The sequence below is a fragment of the Camelina sativa genome, chromosome 5, assembly GCF_000633955.1.
Source record: "Camelina sativa cultivar DH55 chromosome 5, Cs, whole genome shotgun sequence".
Lineage (NCBI taxonomy): Eukaryota > Viridiplantae > Streptophyta > Magnoliopsida > Brassicales > Brassicaceae > Camelina > Camelina sativa.
In genome coordinates, this window is record NC_025689.1 from 3,505,388 (window position 1) to 3,522,593 (window position 17,206).

The window sequence follows — 17,206 nt, forward strand, 5'->3', positions numbered from 1 at the left end:
AAATATTTGTGTTATCTTTTACAAAGTTTTTGTGCTTCATGTCTTATTCAGCATCCCATTACTAGACCAAGAAACTTTCAATTTTTAGAGAGAAAAAAAGTTTTAATTTCTTTTGCCAGAATCTTTTCTGTTTTTGAACGAATCTTTTGGTTGGTGCATCAAAGATACTTAGTTACCATTTTTAGAATAATCAAATCACATTTGGAATTCTAAACTGTATATATCACCACCCACTTCAACTTTTTTTTTGTGTAGTTGACGGATTTACTTTTAGTGTAAATGTATCTGTAAATTGTATCTTAAACCCCCACTTTTTTATTCTTTTTTTGCTGTTTAAAACATATTAGTGGAAATTATGTAACTTTCAAACATATTAGTGGAAGAAAAATCAACCACCATATTTAATTTTCAAACCACTTTATTTAAAGAATTTCCAAACAAGAAAATCATATATCTTGTATAATGAAAGTTTTTCTGGTTGTTTTGTTTAAGGTTACATAACAACAGTATACAAGGAAAAAAAAAAGAATAAGAATAAGTTATTGCTATGGATGTTAACTGATTACAAAGATTAATACAAAAATCAGAAAGATCTATAAAATTTGAAATAAACAAACAAAATGGGATTCATACTTCATACTTGGCAAGGTCGTCTGTTTGCAGAGCCTTTTTGCCAAAGTATTTTGTATGTAAATCATCTTTATCCTTCTTTCTTGCGACACAAGAAAGTTAAAGATCCCAGAGACAATATAACCCCTTCTCAATTGTCATCTGTGAAGACTTTGAAGATAAAGTCACGGAAACGCCTCGAGTATTGTCTTGGATCAACCGCAGATATAGAAGAAGGGTCATACTGTATGCTCTTGTACGCATGTTCAAGCTTCTTGCTGATATCATAATCTTGAAGAATGTCAATTATACCAAATATCATCACCACTTCGTAGAACTCTCCTGTAGGTTCTCCCACAAGCTGAAGCTCACAGTCGTTTTTTCTCATCGTTCTCTCTGCACGCGCTGGCATGTTGGTCCCCAGTCTAATACTTGCCCACCTGCAAGTACAAACATATCCAACATCCATGTTGATGTGTTTCTGTTTTGAGTTTAAAAGTGTTGCTATTGATCTCTTGTCTTGTGTTACCTTGAAGGATCTAAAAGAAGCTGATCAACCTCTGCCCTAGAAAGACGAGGGCCTGATTCTTCTTCTGATTCACCTGTAGATAAAGAAACAATCATTTTGCTTCTGTAAACTATTCAATTTTTTGCTGATGGAAAGAAAACATATTTTTGAATTGACAAATGCTAACCAATAGGTGTCCGAGCTCCCGAAGGAATCAGCTCTCCAGCGACGGAAGCTTCTCTGAAGTGAATCCCAACTAGAAGACTGTAATCCATTATTCTCTCTTGTTCTAGAAACTCGCAGTCTTTATCGATTTGCCTGTAATGTGAGAAATGAGCCATGAGAAATGGGGCAAGCGCAAACAAACTTTTGTAAAAGTAGAGTGTAATGGTTTTTGACCTGATGAATTCTTGGTACCATACTTTCTGCAATCTGAAGATAAAATTCAAGTCGAGGTCTTTCAAGATCGTGTTTGAATCGATTTCTGATTCAGGTTTGTCAGTTGTACGACCAAGAGAAGATCCTTTCAGATCAAAGCGTCTGTGAACAGAGTACTTGGAACAAAACAGATTACCCATAATGACGAATCGCACCTGCATTATATGTAGACCAAAAGGTATTAATCCAAATCGATCGTCTCAAAAGCCATGCCAAAAGAAGTGTTAACTTTTTGTATCTACCTTCTTTTGGGTTGGTCCATTCAATTTCACACAGTGTAGACCAAAGAATCTGATTACCAAAGAGTTCTCAAATGCTCGAACATGGTTGTAATATGCTGCAAGCATCCTCAGAAGCACCTACATTAAGAAGACAAAAAGAAAGAAAATGGTTTCAGTAAATGCAGTCTGAAATCTCGGTAATAGCAAGCCAACACTTTATAACCGGTAATATGAAAAGAACTCACTTTTGTTTCCGACTTCTTCATTGTTTTTATCATGTAGCGATCATCGTTTGTTAAATAAAAAAAGCTCCCACTTTTGCCAGGGGATGATAGTTCTCGAAGGGCATCATTCCCACAAATCGATAACATGTAATCAGCTGGGTCTACTTTGAATAGCTTCCTCAAGCTCCTGGGAATTAAATCATAAGCAAAACATGTTAAAGCATACAACAGAATTTGTATATATGTGAAATAGATAAAGGGATTTTTGGGTCTAACCTGAAAACTAGTGGGCAATAATCTTTCCATTTGAATTCAGTAGATTGATGTGGAGGAGTGTACTTGGTTCCTTCACGCGGAAACCTCCTCCATATCTTATCTTTTGGATCGAAAGCTGAAGGCTTCAGATCAAGAGATGCCGCTGGAGCTTGTCTTCCAACAGAATGCCTGCGGGGAATAAAACTCACTAAAAATGACAACAAAAACACAAGCATGTGCATATATATACCAACAAACTTCAAATTGTAAAACTAAGGACACAGTCTCTCTTACCTGATTCCTAATTGCAGATTAAGCATAAGATCGTAATTGCGATGGCCTTTGGATATTGTCTCCCCTTGCTTCCGTCCTGCTTTTGGAAGTTTCATAGGCACAGGGCTCGACTTCAGGCTCTGAAGGCCTTCAGCGTCCAATCTCATCAGCTCTGCATCCAATTCCTTCCTCATATCGGTACCTCCTTCACCGATTTCGTTCCCCCACATATTCATCTTCTCAAACGCTCTATCTACGCCAACACTTACCCTCCCATCAACAGACATCCTCCTAGGCTTCTCTACACGCTTGGAAGAATTCCAAACAGATAGTTTCTTCTGTGAAGGCAACGTCGGAACCCTTTCTCCGCTGCAGATACTGTACTCACTCAGATTATTAAACAGATCTTTAGGATCCCAGTCAAGATTCCCTTCATTTCCTGACGGGTAATAAGTACCATTCATTTCCTCTGGATCCTTAGACCAATGGCCAACATAGAAACTTCCATCGTCCCATTTATATGTCCCATTCCCTCTAGGGAACTCTTCATCCCAAAACCCGTCGTATCTATTTCCATTTGTCCAAACAAAACTCCCTTTGCCACATATCGTACCATTCTTCCATTCGCCAATGTAATAGCACCCATCGCTCCATTGGTACTTTCCTTGACCTTCTTGCAAACCTCTCCTCCATTCACCATCATAAGCATCTCCATTTGCAAAACTCTTGACGCCATGTCCATGCTTCAGGTTCATCACCCACTGACCTTTATAAGCGTCTCCACTCGGACCCGTGTATGTGCCAATACCATCCATGTAACCACTTTTAAACTCTCCTTCGTATGTGGCACCAGATGGCCACCCGAACTTTCCATTCCCCATGGTTTTCCCATTGTACCACTCACCAATGTACATGCAGCCGTCTGTCCAGAGGTATTTTCCATTGCCATGAGGAAAATTATCATACCATTGACCTGTGTAGTAGTCCCCATTGGGAAGCACCCTCTCAGCATGGTAGAATTCCTCAGTGCTGCTCCTGTCAGTGGTGGTCTCATCGTCATTCTCATCAATTGTAGTATCGTTCTCTGAATGTGGTGCTATCGATACTGTTCCAAAAACGCTATTTGCCCGCTTCTTTGCTTGCTGGGTCTTTCGCATGGTCACCTCCCATGCTTTTAGAACATAGCTTTGGTCCTTGCTCATTGTGTTAAACTAAGGAAACTTTCTATCTTATAAACCTGTAAGCTATCAGTACCTAGAATACCCTCATAAGATACGTCTAGATAACAATCCTAAAGATGTACAAATACCCAAGAGATCAACAACATATGTCCCATTGGTCATTTTCTTTTGCCTCAGCGAGTTTTTGTGATCTCAATGTAGCTGAGTCGGAGGCAAAGAGCTTATTCATATTGCAGCATTATTGGATTGAATGATAGATTCTCTAGACCATGTTTTCAAACCAAAGAAAGAAAAACAGAGAAAAAAACCAATCGCCAAAAAATAGTTAAAAGGGAAAAAACGCCTCCGAGATTTCATCTTTTCTTATCAGTTTTCAAAACTAATTTTGACATTCGAAGAAAGGACTCGTTCATGTCCTCAAACCAATCAAAGCCTTGAAATTTAGAGAAACAAGCACGACCCCCAAATTTTCTAAAATTAGCTTCTTCTCCTTGCCACCCACTAATACAAAAGACATATTTTTTTTTTTACAAAAGACATTGAAACATATTTTTTAAAATGGACCCATTTAGACTAATTAGTTCCCCAATCTGAATTCGTTAACTTAAACTCAGTGAAAAAAATACAGAGTTCCCTTTAAACTCACTGACGCATTCTGTCGAACAACATAAGTTCATTACTTTCTCTTTCAACAATCAATCAACTAAAAGAGTGAAACTTTCCATATATTTCACAAACACGCATAATCAATCAATCCCCAATACAAATTCAAACAAAGCAAAGCTCGAAAAGGTCAAACGATTAGAGTCATATCTTGTTAAGCTTGGCGAGGAGGAAAACGGTGGCGGAGGTGACGGCTGGGATGAAAATGTCGTTGGATAGGGACGTCGGAGCTATACGGTTCTTGATGAAGACGGCGAGCGCAGGAACTCCGAAGATGAACAGAAGAAACTCTTTCACTCCTCCAACGCCGGTGAAACCAGCTCCGATCAATACCTCCTGAAGAAGCTTCTGAAACTCGTCCTTCGATAGCTTCTTCCCCTCCCCGAGATTGTGTCTCTACGAGACCGAACCAAGATCATTAATTAAACCAATTGGTTAACGGTTAACACATTAAGTTTCAATTGTAATCTTATTTCGGTTTAGAGTAAACCAAGTCGAAGACTCTGTACGTAACAGAGAGTTTTACCTCATAAGCTTCTTGTAATTTATCAACACTTGGCACCTTAAGTTGCGTACCACCGAGTCTTCTGTTGATTTCTCTGTCGCACCAAATAAATATAATCATATCACATGTATAAATATAATATCATTTATATACCATAATCAAATTATCTTGATGCCGACTAATTTGGCTCGAGTCTTTATCATTCTTTTATTTTAATTTTTATAGCATTGACTTACAAACCGTCCGGACCAAAACTATAATAATTTTGTGGTGTCCAAACTCGAGTTTTAGGGAGACCAACTAATCGTTATTTTAAAATAGTTGTATACCCGAATCTAACTGTTCTCGATACCTATCGTGCTTATTAAATTCCGTAAAAAAAAATAAAGATGATAAGAAGAATATTATTTTAAAAAATTACTCGACAGCTTCAGCAACAATGCGATAGAAGTCGCCAAAAGACCATTCTTGATCGTCATTTTGTTCTTCAAAGCGTTTGCGGTAGCAATTTTCAGCCATTGCTTCCAAGTCTTTTACATCTACCTCTCCTTTCCCTTTTGCTTCATTCCGTAATTAAGTTACCCCGGAAAAAAAATATATATTGTTAGTTGAAATATATGATGTATTCAATCTTTATCATATAGAAAAGAAAAGATATATGTGTATGTGTATTTATAAATGAATTCAATAGAAGACGTGATTTTGTGGGAGAAAGAGAAAGGACGAACCGGTATTGAGAGCTTGACCCATATTTGTGATATCTTTCTTTTCTTTTTCTTGCATGTTTTAACAAATGCGAAGGATGATAATATTGAGAAACAAATGATGGAGATGTGACCTTGTGACTTGTGAGGTGGGCTCAGTATCTTGGCATTTCCTGATCGATAAGCCACGTACCGGAAGCGTGACAGTTTAACATAAGGATCTGTAGAAAAAGTTTTAGTCCATTTAATTTCATATTATATGAAAATCTTATTTTAATTTATTTTATGCACAGTTCAACATTAGTTATATGATATCTCATAATTATCAACTGTTTACTGCATTATGAGATGTAGAAATATAGTCACAGTATTAATTTGAAAGCCAAAATTTAGTAGAGTAACTAAAGTGTTGATGATTCAGTTTAGCAAAAAATCAAGGTTGAAAAGGCATGGAGAGATCTTTTCATTAAAAACACATCAGAGATTATTGACCAAAAATAAAAATACATTTGTGTTAAAGAAAATTAAAAAGGCTAAAAATGATTAGATTTGGAAATGAGCATATGGAAGTAGGACACTTGGAGAAACTTCACATGCCAGCACAGAGAGATAACGTATTTCTATGTTTTAGCTGACACGATAGAGATTTACACCCCATCCCCTCGTCGAGTTTGAGTCACTCACATCTTCTTCTTTGGACTCTTGCGGGACATTTAGATTTAGAACAACGAATGAGTTCTAAGCAAGTACTAAACCTAAGAATCCAGCACCATCATCATTCATGGTAGTAATTATTCGTCAAAAGAAAGTAACAAAAGTAATTGCACCGGATAGTTTTCAAATAAAATACTCCATGGTAACGAACGGATAATGAATTTTTTTGTTTGTCAATAGGTTGAAAACACGTTGATGACCCAAAAAAAAAAAAAAATGGTTGACACGTTCTAAACCAGCTACGGCAAACACATCCATCCGGACCGAACAAACTCAAAACGCAACACTTGTCATCGATCAAACAAAAAATTGAACTCAACTCTGATCACTTTTCTCTAATCTCAATCATCACCACGTCAGCACTTCCCGCCTTATAACAAGGCAATCAACTCGCAAATCAAATCACAAAAGCCCTCTAAAAAAGAAAAAGAAAAAATATATATTATCCCTTAAAAGACAAAAAGAAAACGGACAACTGTGTTCAGAGGGCCAGGCTTCTCGAAAACTCAGCCTCCTCTCTGCAAACTTCTCGAACCCCCACCTCACTCTCTCTGTAACCAAAAACATCAATCAAAAATATATTTTTCCTAGTCTGTGAGATTTGTATTCTCTTGTTGGGTTCTTGTTGAATACTACTACTCTCGCTAGATCGATTATTATTAGGTGAAAGGTTTTGTTTCAAGAAACATGGATAAGGATAAAAAGACCGTGTTTACGTTCGAAGACGATGAAGATCTAGAAGAGAGCAGCAAGTACGAGAACGACAGTGAAACTGATCAAAGCGATCTCGGAGATCTTCCTGGTGATGCTGATCGTGACGACGACAACGATGAACCTTTCATCTCCCAGGTTCAATGGCCTCAGAGCTTTCGGTAATTCTTTCTTACATTCTCTTCGTAAAGCTCCAATCTTGAGGGAGATCATGTAATGATGAACACACTGTGATTATGTAATTTTGATTGGTTCTGTTTTTTTTTTTTCAGGGAAACGACTGATTCATATACGATTGCTGCATCACCGATCTTTGGATCTCTGAGGAGTAATCCACCGAGTTTCTATAGAGCGAGCAGAAGTAATCTAGGAAGTCAATTAGATGTTGGATCAAAAGCACCTTTACTCCCTCAGAGGACTGAAGAATATGACAAAGCCTCAGTTACACAGTCAGTTTGGTCTCATAAAGGCTCCTTTGCTGAGGAAATGGCCATTGGTGGCTTTGGTTGCAGCTTCACTCAGACCATTTTCAATGGTAAATTACAAAAATGATTATGATTTCTTGGGCTTATCAGCAAAATATGTGTAAACTCTGTATTTGTTGGTTGCAGCAATTAATGTAATGGCTGGAGTTGGACTTCTCTCAACACCTTTTACAGTGAAAGAAGCTGGTTGGGCTAGTATGGTCATTCTTCTCTTATTTGCTGTTATCTGTTGTTACACTGCTACTCTGATGAAAGAATGTTTCGAGAACAAAACTGGCATTATCACTTATCCTGATATTGGAGAAGCAGCTTTTGGGATCTATGGTCGTATTCTTATCTGTGTAAGTTGTTTTAGTTGTAGAGATTTGGATCAGCTGTTCTGTTTTTTTTTTTATCATTAGCTGCTGCAGCTATAGAATCATAGTTTCTTATGGTTTCTGCAATTGTGTTTTTTGTTGTTGTGCAGATGCTATTGTACACAGAACTCTATGTAAGTGAAGATCTTACCGTTACCAAATTAAAAACTCATAGATCTAAAGCAAGCTTGTTTCTGTCTGAACTTACTAGAGTCTTTGTCAACTTTTTTGTAGTCATATTGTGTTGAATTCATCATTTTGGAAGGGGATAACCTTACGGGGCTTTTCCCTGGTACATCCTTGGATTGGCTTGGGATCAATATTGACTCTAAACATTTATTTGGAATCTTCACTGCTCTCATTGTTCTGCCAACTGTTTGGTTGAAGGACCTCCGCATCATTTCCTACCTCTCAGGTACACTCAAATCAACTGCTTTTTCTTTTTCTTGATATAACTGATTCCTTTTAGTCAAGAATCTTGAATCAGTTTTCACTTGTTTTTCTTCTTGTGATGACATAGCTGGTGGAGTTATTTCAACCGTTTTAATAGCAGTAAGCGTGTTCTTCCTCGGTACAACGGGGGGAATTGGGTTTCATCACACCGGGCAAGCTGTGAAACTGAACGGGATACCGTTTGCTATTGGTATCTATGGATTTTGCTATTCAGGCCATTCTGTGTTCCCAAATATATACCAATCCATGGCTGATAAAACCAAATTCAACAAAGCAGTGATCACAACGTAAATACCAAAAACATCACTCTTCTTATATTAGCTTTTGATGTTTTTTTCTCAATCCTATTCTAAAACTACTAATGATTTTTTTTTGTTTTGGCTATGTTGCAGTTTCATTTTATGTGTTTTGTTATATGGAGGAGTTGCAGTCATGGGTTATCTTATGTTTGGTGAAGCCACCTTGTCTCAGATTACACTAAACATGCCAAAGGATCAATTTTTCTCAAAAGTGGCACAGTGGACTACGGTCAGAAACCAAAACCGGTTTTATTTCTTTCCATAAATCTTTGGAAGTTCCATTTTACTCTAAAACTCTTTCTTCGTTCTGTTTTGTTCTATTTTCAGGTTGTGAGTCCGTTTACGAAGTACGCTCTCCTGATGAATCCACTTGCAAGGAGTATAGAAGAACTATTACCCCTAAGAATGCAAGAGAACATATGGTGCTTTCTTCTTCTAAGAACAGCACTCGTTGCTTCCTCTGTTTGTTCTGCTTTCCTTATCCCATTCTTTGGTAATAACATTAAGCTAGACAGGTTTTGTTTTTTTTTACTCGGAATGCTCTTTAATGGTCTCAAGACTCATTTTTGTTTTCTTTTGCAATTGGTTGATTTTTCCACATAGGTCTTGTGATGGCTCTTATAGGATCTCTTCTCAGTATACTCGTGGTTAGTTTTCAGTTTTCATCATCTCTCCGCTCTTTCCTTATTGATTAATAATATCCAAAGAACATCATTGCTATCAAGAAACACATTCATGGATCAAAACTCAAAAGTATTTTGTATGATTCAGGCAATAGTAATGCCAGCTCTATGCTTCATAAAGATAATGGGGAACAAAGCTACAAGAACACAGGTAATGTAATTTCAGCATTTTTTTGGTGCCCTCTTCTTCTCAACTTCTTGAAGTAATTTTTTTGGGACTGATGAGTTTTCACTTTCTGTATATGGATTCTTATGATTAACACTGAGTTGTGTGATACAGATGGTTCTGAGTTCGATAATTGTGGCCATTGGGGTGGTAAGTGGGACCTTGGGGACATACTCCTCGGTTGCAAAGATCATTAGGAACTATCAATGAAGAAACTCCAAGACAAAGCCCCATAGTTTCTCTCCTTTTCTTTGAGTTGAATGTTTTATTTTTTGAAGCTAAATAAGTCTCTGATTAAGATTATTAATTTGGATTTAAAAGACAATAAAACTAGTGAAAGGTTTGCTTTCTAGTAGTTTTATTTTATGTTTGCTTTCGTATTTTTGTGTATCTCTTCATTTTTTCTGAGCATCCTTCTCATGAGACATGCATAATAACACAAATAATTTATTTTTTTTTCTTAAATCAAATATTCAGATTTATTAAAAAAAATAGATTTTGAAAACTTTAGAATTTACTAGTTTTAAATTTGAAAATAAAAAAATAATTAAGCGTTAAATTTATAATATATGAAAACATGTTGAATTTATAACACCTCTAACAGAACATAGAAAATTTTATGGACGGATGTAAAATTAGGTTTGTTTTCGTAAACTTAAATTTTTAACACTTATTCTATTGGTAGCCATTAGAAGAACAAAATGAAAATGAATAAAAAAGAACAATACGGAACATAATAAACAATTTTTGAGGAATGAAAGAAAAAAATGCAGAAAAATAACAAAATAATAACTGGTGACCAAACAATAACAATATTTTTTAAAAATATATTAAATATTAAATAAATCAATCAATAAAATAATAATACTACTTTTAATGTATATAAAGTAAATTTTACATTTGATTTTAAAATAAAATTTGTGACTTAAATTTTATATACATCATATTAAATACTGATAGTTAATATTAACCTACAATAAAATTTTAAAATAATTTAAAATATTCTTTAGTGTTTATTTACGATATAAATATCTTTTTAATTTATTTTACTATTCATACAATTTTCAAATAAAATCTTCAGATTAATTTAACATGAAATTCGTATATAAAAAAATTTCTGCCAATATATTGTGAAAAAGTATGAATATTATAGTATTATAAAATTGAAATATTATTAATAAACATAATTTTATTATTTTAAAATAAAAAACGAATTTTAATATTTGTTTTATTTTGTGTTCCATTTGTTCCTCATCAATTTTGGGGAAGAATATTTTTATTTTTTATTTTTTTATTTTATGAATAATGTAGAAGAATGACGAAGAAATAATATTACTTATAAATAGTAAAAAATTTGAGGAATGAAAAGGAGTTTTACTAACTAGAGTACTAATTGGAGTACGTTACTTTTCAAAACATTGACCAGGAAAGTCATAGAGTCAAAGAGAATGAATGTAGAATTGTGTCCTTCCATGATAGAAGACCATATATATACTTGCCAAAACTAATATGATCCTATAATATCTACAACATAAATTAAAGACGTAGTCCTCCTAGTCATAAAGATTAATTACATGGTGTATACTTTTGTAAGTGTATACTTCCAATAGTCTATATATAATATAATCAGTCTAAAGTCTTATCAAATAAGAAGAAGAAACAAAAAAAAAAAGAACAACAAAAGAAGAAAGGGAGAAAAGTTAGGCTATTATTATAAAAAAATGGCTATCACCATGAAAAAAAACAATTTCATTTGTTTTTACTATTCTCCTCATCATATCTTATGTTAATTGTCGTATGACAACTGGTAGTACTCGAGGTATATTGGTTTCTTCTTATTCCTCACTTTATAATTATATGAATAAAATTGTGTTACGTTTTCAGTGAATGTATATTGGATTCATGTTTTTTTTTTCTTTTATTAAATTAATAGGCTATGGAATAAAGCAAGAATGGTAGACAATGCTTCAAGACACTAGTAGATAGATTATGTCGTGATGGAGAAAACTCATGCCCCCAATTTTGTACAGGCCTTGGTTATGCTGGTGGCAGTTGTGCTCGCGATAAATATGGTCATGCTGTTGCATGTTGTTGTGTCGATTAGAGATAAAATCCAAAATAATTTAATTCAATCAAATTTCTTGGTATTTGCTTGAAAATAACATCATTTTTTCAAATTTTTTGATTAACTATACATAAAATTTGAGCAATAGCTTCTGCAATTTGAACAAAATATAAAACAAAGTCAAAATACTTAATGGATATACTTTAATGAATGTAGAATAAATAGGAGTTTTAGTCCAATACATTTCATGTGCTATAGCTATACGCGGCCGTATATGTTATACTATAATAATTTTATCTAACACAACCTTTGAGAAATTTGTTGGTAGTAAAGAAAAATTGTCTGATGACGATGATGGTTGATATGTCACATGTTCTTATCTATAATTCTGTCTTTTCTGTCCATTTTGGTCTAGAAAGCTGCCATGTTTTTTGTTTTATAGGAACTATCGAAAAATATAAGCAAACCCAACGGAAAAAAGTTAAAGAACAGCTTTTAGAAGATTTCATCACATGAATATATTGACCATGCATATTGTAGTATTATTTAGTATCGATCGTCCATTTAGTAATTTAAACCTAGACGGCCAGACCCAAATATCTCCAGTCTCGTCGTCACCGACATGACTACGTGGAAGGAACTTACGAGACTTGAGGTTTGTCGGTCCTGCTCCGTGTTTCAATACTCACTAAATTTGTTATATAGACCATACATCATAACAAACAAATACTGGGTGGTAATTAATTTGAGGATTCCCTCTGTAAAACTTTTGAAAATAATTTGCCTAGAAGTGTTGCACAAAAATTAAAGTGTGTCAAAAGGCATTTCATGTTTAGCCTTAAACAAAAGAATTAAGGAAGGATGAGATTTTCGGATTCAAATTTTTTTCAGTATCACAAGAAAAATAAATCTAGTATAGATCGAGGTCTGTAGATGATCTCCTCTACAAAAAAAAACTTGTAATGGGACATGTAGAACAAAAAAAAAATAGGCAAACGTTTTGGTCCATATACCTTTATTGACTATAAGGTACATTAATTCGATGACAAAATTAGATTTCTTAACCAGTAATAAAACAGATGGTGACAAGTAAAGATACAGAAGATAATTATATATTAATCTGTCAGTTCACGTTGACAATTTAAATCGGTCTATTGGCCGTGCGAAACAAGCGTCAAAACGTTGGTCATCTTTTTTGGTCAAGAACTCAAAAGATAAGCTCGTTCCAAGCTGATGTTTAATCATTTGATTAGAAATACTATTTTGAATTCAAAGAGGCTATCTCATGTATCGCTGGGATTTTTTTCTTTATATCGAACCATAGCCTCACAAACCACAGTCGTAGAGAAACTTTTAAAACCTGTGCAACGTTGAATATTTTTGCAATTTAAGACATCACAATAGTCAAACTACCATTAAAAAATCCACAGTTCAAACTGAAGTTGTTGTTTCCATTTAATATCAGATGAATGTTACCGTCAGATATTGTTTGTAGATTGTATTAAGGCAAATGCGGAACAGGCACAAATATTTCAATATGTCAATGTAAATAGTTATGCTAGAACTATATATAAGCAATCAAAAAGATATCTTTGTCTATGTTTCACATTACAAATACAAAGATACATTTATGAAAATCATCGATCGGGTCCACAGTAGCCTCAACAAATATTCATTGAACTTTTTTATTCGTGAGGAGTCATATTAAAAACAGTATGTTTGCACATGTATGCTCGCTAAAATTTTTTTTCAAGTATATGAAATACAATAGAAACAAAAATTTATCAACTTAAAAGAAAAAAGCTTTTTTATTTATTTTTGTTTTAACTTTTGAAACTCAGTCGTAGAAACCAGTGTAACTTACATATCGTAGTTCCTTACAATAATGTGACTACTAAATACTCTATCAAATTTTGTTTAAAAAAAAAATACAGTATTAAATATTAAGAAAAAATAACAAAATTCTTGTATCATTAAAAAATAATCGAAAAAATAAATGTATAATTGCGTAGCTCTATTATATAGAGATGGGGTCAACCAAAATTATCTTCCAAAATCCAAAAATAAATTAAAAAATCAAAAGGGATACATCAGACATCTATCCAAAATCCAAATGTTCTAACTAAAGTCCGTGATAACATAAAAGCTCTATATGGATGTATTTTTTGTTTCCATATGTGATCATCATTAATTTACTACATGGGAGATCAAACTGATGATCACAAAAATTATTACCACCAAACTGGGAATTTGATATGTTACTTTACATATTTACACAAATATAAATCACCTGATAAGGTTTTTGATTATTATATATTTAAAAAAACAAACAAATGATTGAAATGACCACAGTAATTTGCTATATATGTATCTCTCTACTCACAAACGAAAATAATTCACCAAGCTAGCACTATATATAGGTTTCGATGAAAACCCTAAAAACTATACTAGATGATTGCTTCTTCATGATCGGTGTGTTTCAGTATGGAAACGTACATAGTATTTTTTCATAAGAATTGTTTTTTTTTCTTGGATTCAGAGAGAACCAATGCTTCCTAAAGCATTCACATTGTAAAAACCAGAGGAGAAAAACCCTGAAAGACCTGCCGACATCTGAGGAGCATTAAACAATTCATCATCATCCATCGGTGAATAATACTCACGGATCCCTCCTCCATCCAACGGCTCAGAGTTCATCTCCGACGACTCACATGGACGGTGGAGATTTTCTTCGACCGGGAAAGTGGTGGGTTCCTGTGGTAGATCAGCTGCGTCTTGACCGGTGAGTTCTTGAACGAGCTCTCTGAACTTAGAAGGACAAGTCTCGACTCTCATAGGATTTGATATGTAACGGACTTTGATAGGTTTGTTCGTAGTCATCGTCGTCGTTGACTTCCTCTTATGCTTCGGTGGTATCCTCGTCGGAGACGATGATGACTTTCTCCGGTTTATGAGCAACGTCGATGATGACTGATCCATCTTCTTTATTAATTCCTTTTGTTTGTGTTTGTAAGAGAGAAAAAATAGAATTAGATGTGTATGAGCTTATCTTTGTTTTAGCCCAATTTTAAAATATATATACAATAAACTTTTCTTTTTTACTGTTTAGGAAGGAGAGTGGAAATTACAGCGAAGAGAGAAGAAGCAAACAAAACAAATTAAATGGCATTGAGTCCGAGTTGAATCCTTCCTCATCTGCTGATAGCCGACGGCGCGTCCGCGTGTGTGTGTATTTTCATAAGACAGTAGTATTTATTTACTTGCTCATCTTTTCTTCACCGTAGGTTTCTCCATGGTCTTAATTCTTAACTAGTGTGATTTATAAAAACCATAAAAAAAACAAAAACTAACAAGTGTGATTTATTACTCTTTCTGATTGGAAAATTGTTGGACTTGGACCAAAGAAAACCTAGAACATATTGTCGGGAGACTGACTAGTGTGGATTATATCGTATGTTGATATGTAATATAATTTATATTATATATCTAAATGTATAAACTATATATATTAATTAGGACGTTTCAGTGGTATAATGATATAATCAAATGGGTTTAGAACTTTAGATCAATCCATCAATATTTTGGACATCTCAATGATATAAGAAAATACTTGTTATAAGATAGTTACAAAAACATTCAAATAAACCTAGTATATAACGAATATTTGGACATCAAAAATGTTGTATCTATAATCTCGAGTTAAAATAATTAGAATGATTTCCCCGGACGTGTTTGTCACGCACCAAAACAATCGGTGATGGAAGATATATGAGAATAAGTTAAAGTGAAAGCCGCCGTCGGCTAATAAGTCGTCAGGGTACCTAAGAGAAGGCCACGTCAAGATCGGTGAGGTAGACGTATAGACGCCATGACGTCACTTTTGTCCCGACGATAATGATCTCATCACCAACTTAATTCTAACTGAAAAAAAATTAACTAACCTTCGCGGGAACCATTGACGATGCTACTTAACAATGGTGATTAACACAAATATATATGATCCCAAAAAAAAAAAAATTTATCCAAAAAAAAACTTCTAACTACTTATTATATGTCAACAACAAGAAAACAAAANAAAAAAAAAAAAAAAAAAAAAACTAACCATTGTGTAAATTATTATATGTTTGATAAACAATATGTTATATTTTTACGTAGGAAAACTTGAAAAAGGATAGTCATTCTATTAGAGTCAATTCAATCGTTTTTCATGGTTTAAAGAGTCAACTCAATTGATGAGCACAGAATATAGATCTAACTAATGATTTAGTTTATTCGACTTTAGTCCCATTTTAGAAGAAAAAGGTGTTGGTTCTATGTGAAAATTTGAAGTTAATACTATTAATTATTTTAAGACCTAATCCCGATTTTTAATTACCTTTTGGGGAAACTTTCCATTTGCCGACTCCAACAAAAAGTGTTACTATTTGGTAGAAATTTATTAGCATATGTTCTTACTATTTAACTCATAAACTTAATACGAAAAAGTTTTATTAATTGAAAATATAATTGATAGAAATAAAAGCAAAAGGGGTCCATGTGGACAAGTGGGACGAGAGGTAGCACTGCGGTATGTGCCGGTGGTCTGTCCTAATTAAAAGGTTTAGCTCTTGACATCGGTCTATATATTATTATTAGTGAGGGCCCTCGAATTGCCCCTCCCAAAACTCCTAATTTTAATTTCGTTTTGATCAGTACAACATTACATTTTATTTCAAAAAGTTGACAGGTTTAATCTTCGTATTATATATTACAGTGGATAAGAGAATTGTATTAGGTGTTTGTTCACTTATCAAAAGCTCCCACAAATTCTTAGTACTGTAAAAAAAAAAATATCGAACTTGACCATATAAGATCTTCAACAAATAAGTCAAGTCACGTGTACGTAGATAGAGAGTCTTTCATATTTTCGTGACACATAATATAATTCCAAATACGACTTTACTCGATGTTCATAAATGTTGAAAAAAAAAAATATCGTAAATTACGAGAAGCTATCATTTTTTCCCCATAAACAAAATAGAAATACCCTCCTTCCAATAGAGACGTACGAGTCTGCCTTGGTCCCATTTCATTAAGAAAAATAAAAGGCATTAAGAATGTAACGAAATTCATATCGCTATTTTCACAAAAAGAGTCTATTAAAATAAACGAATCTAATTTTCTCAATAACCATTATAAAAGTTGGTACGTAGCTGATTAGTTGGGGCTAATGACCGACTATGTTGATGAATTTATTAGTTTTGGCATAATTACAGAAACTGCAATAATACCATAACCGAAGAAATTGGTGATTTTAAAAAGCTTAATTTGGACACTAACGAGTAACGACCAAACAAAAAATTACTTGGACACCAAAAAGTTTAAAAAACGTATTCGTTCGTGGTTGCATTATCCTAAAAGCACGTACGTGTGTTGACTTTGAAAGTAAACGGATCCAAACGACTGACTTCTTCCGAGACAAATCCATCAAGTAGATTTGATACGCATTTTATGGAGTTATTATTGTCCACGTACGAAGATATATCCACTCCAACCACTTATAACTTTTTTCTTCGTTCTTTCTAGCAGAGCATACGGTACTGAAACTGAATTCATCTATGATCTGGATCGGATGTTGTATTGATCATCTCCTATATATTAAGCATCACTACCTTTTTTCGTTTGTTTTTTTTTTTTTTTTTTTTTTTTTTTTT

At 34.0% G+C, this 17,206-nt stretch overlaps 4 protein-coding genes across 4 annotated transcripts; 1 reads left to right on the forward strand and 3 right to left on the reverse strand.

Moving 5' to 3' along the window:
- LOC104785267 (phosphatidylinositol 4-phosphate 5-kinase 5-like) lies at nucleotides 519-4,200 on the reverse strand. Its single transcript, XM_010510444.1, has 8 exons — nucleotides 2,550-4,200; nucleotides 2,277-2,444; nucleotides 2,022-2,187; nucleotides 1,798-1,914; nucleotides 1,517-1,710; nucleotides 1,305-1,435; nucleotides 1,139-1,211; nucleotides 519-1,049 (listed from the first exon to the last, which is right to left on the reverse strand). The coding sequence occupies exons 1-8, from the start codon at nucleotides 3,728-3,730 to the stop codon at nucleotides 761-763; spliced, it is 2,319 nt and encodes a 772-aa protein (XP_010508746.1). The 5' UTR covers nucleotides 3,731-4,200; the 3' UTR covers nucleotides 519-760.
- On the reverse strand, nucleotides 4,409-5,716 carry LOC104785268. Its single transcript, XM_010510445.2, has 4 exons — nucleotides 5,606-5,716; nucleotides 5,299-5,437; nucleotides 4,899-4,971; nucleotides 4,409-4,768 (listed from the first exon to the last, which is right to left on the reverse strand). The coding sequence occupies exons 1-4, from the start codon at nucleotides 5,658-5,660 to the stop codon at nucleotides 4,517-4,519; spliced, it is 519 nt and encodes a 172-aa protein (XP_010508747.1). The 5' UTR covers nucleotides 5,661-5,716; the 3' UTR covers nucleotides 4,409-4,516.
- LOC104785269 (vacuolar amino acid transporter 1-like) lies at nucleotides 6,724-9,828 on the forward strand. Its single transcript, XM_010510446.2, has 11 exons — nucleotides 6,724-7,167; nucleotides 7,279-7,541; nucleotides 7,618-7,832; nucleotides 7,958-7,981; nucleotides 8,082-8,262; nucleotides 8,368-8,587; nucleotides 8,693-8,828; nucleotides 8,927-9,092; nucleotides 9,203-9,246; nucleotides 9,371-9,433; nucleotides 9,563-9,828. Exons 1-11 carry the CDS (start codon nucleotides 6,983-6,985, stop codon nucleotides 9,656-9,658), a joined length of 1,593 nt encoding a protein of 530 aa, XP_010508748.1. The 5' UTR covers nucleotides 6,724-6,982; the 3' UTR covers nucleotides 9,659-9,828.
- On the reverse strand, nucleotides 13,798-14,568 carry LOC104785270 (sigma factor binding protein 2, chloroplastic-like). The gene has a single exon (XM_010510447.1). The coding sequence runs from the start codon at nucleotides 14,490-14,492 to the stop codon at nucleotides 14,049-14,051; it is 444 nt and encodes a 147-aa protein (XP_010508749.1). The 5' UTR covers nucleotides 14,493-14,568; the 3' UTR covers nucleotides 13,798-14,048.

Coding starts and splice junctions, on each gene's coding strand:
- LOC104785267 (XM_010510444.1), bottom strand. CDS start 3,730: ATGAGCAAGGACCAAAGCTATGTTCTAAAAGCATGGGAGGTGACCATG. Junction 2,445..2,549: donor AATCTGCAATTAGGAATCAG/GTAAGAGAGACT, acceptor TATTCCCCGCAG/GCATTCTGTTGGAAGACAAG. Junction 2,188..2,276: donor TATTGCCCACTAGTTTTCAG/GTTAGACCCAAA, acceptor TTTAATTCCCAG/GAGCTTGAGGAAGCTATTCA.
- LOC104785270 (XM_010510447.1), bottom strand. CDS start 14,492: ATGGATCAGTCATCATCGACGTTGCTCATAAACCGGAGAAAGTCATCA.
- LOC104785269 (XM_010510446.2), top strand. CDS start 6,983: ATGGATAAGGATAAAAAGACCGTGTTTACGTTCGAAGACGATGAAGAT. Junction 8,829..8,926: donor AAGTGGCACAGTGGACTACG/GTCAGAAACCAA, acceptor TTCTATTTTCAG/GTTGTGAGTCCGTTTACGAA. Junction 9,093..9,202: donor TTTCCTTATCCCATTCTTTG/GTAATAACATTA, acceptor TTTTCCACATAG/GTCTTGTGATGGCTCTTATA.
- LOC104785268 (XM_010510445.2), bottom strand. CDS start 5,660: ATGCAAGAAAAAGAAAAGAAAGATATCACAAATATGGGTCAAGCTCTC. Junction 5,438..5,605: donor GGGTCAAGCTCTCAATACCG/GTTCGTCCTTTC, acceptor TACGGAATGAAG/CAAAAGGGAAAGGAGAGGTA. Junction 4,769..4,898: donor AATTACAAGAAGCTTATGAG/GTAAAACTCTCT, acceptor TCGGTCTCGTAG/AGACACAATCTCGGGGAGGG.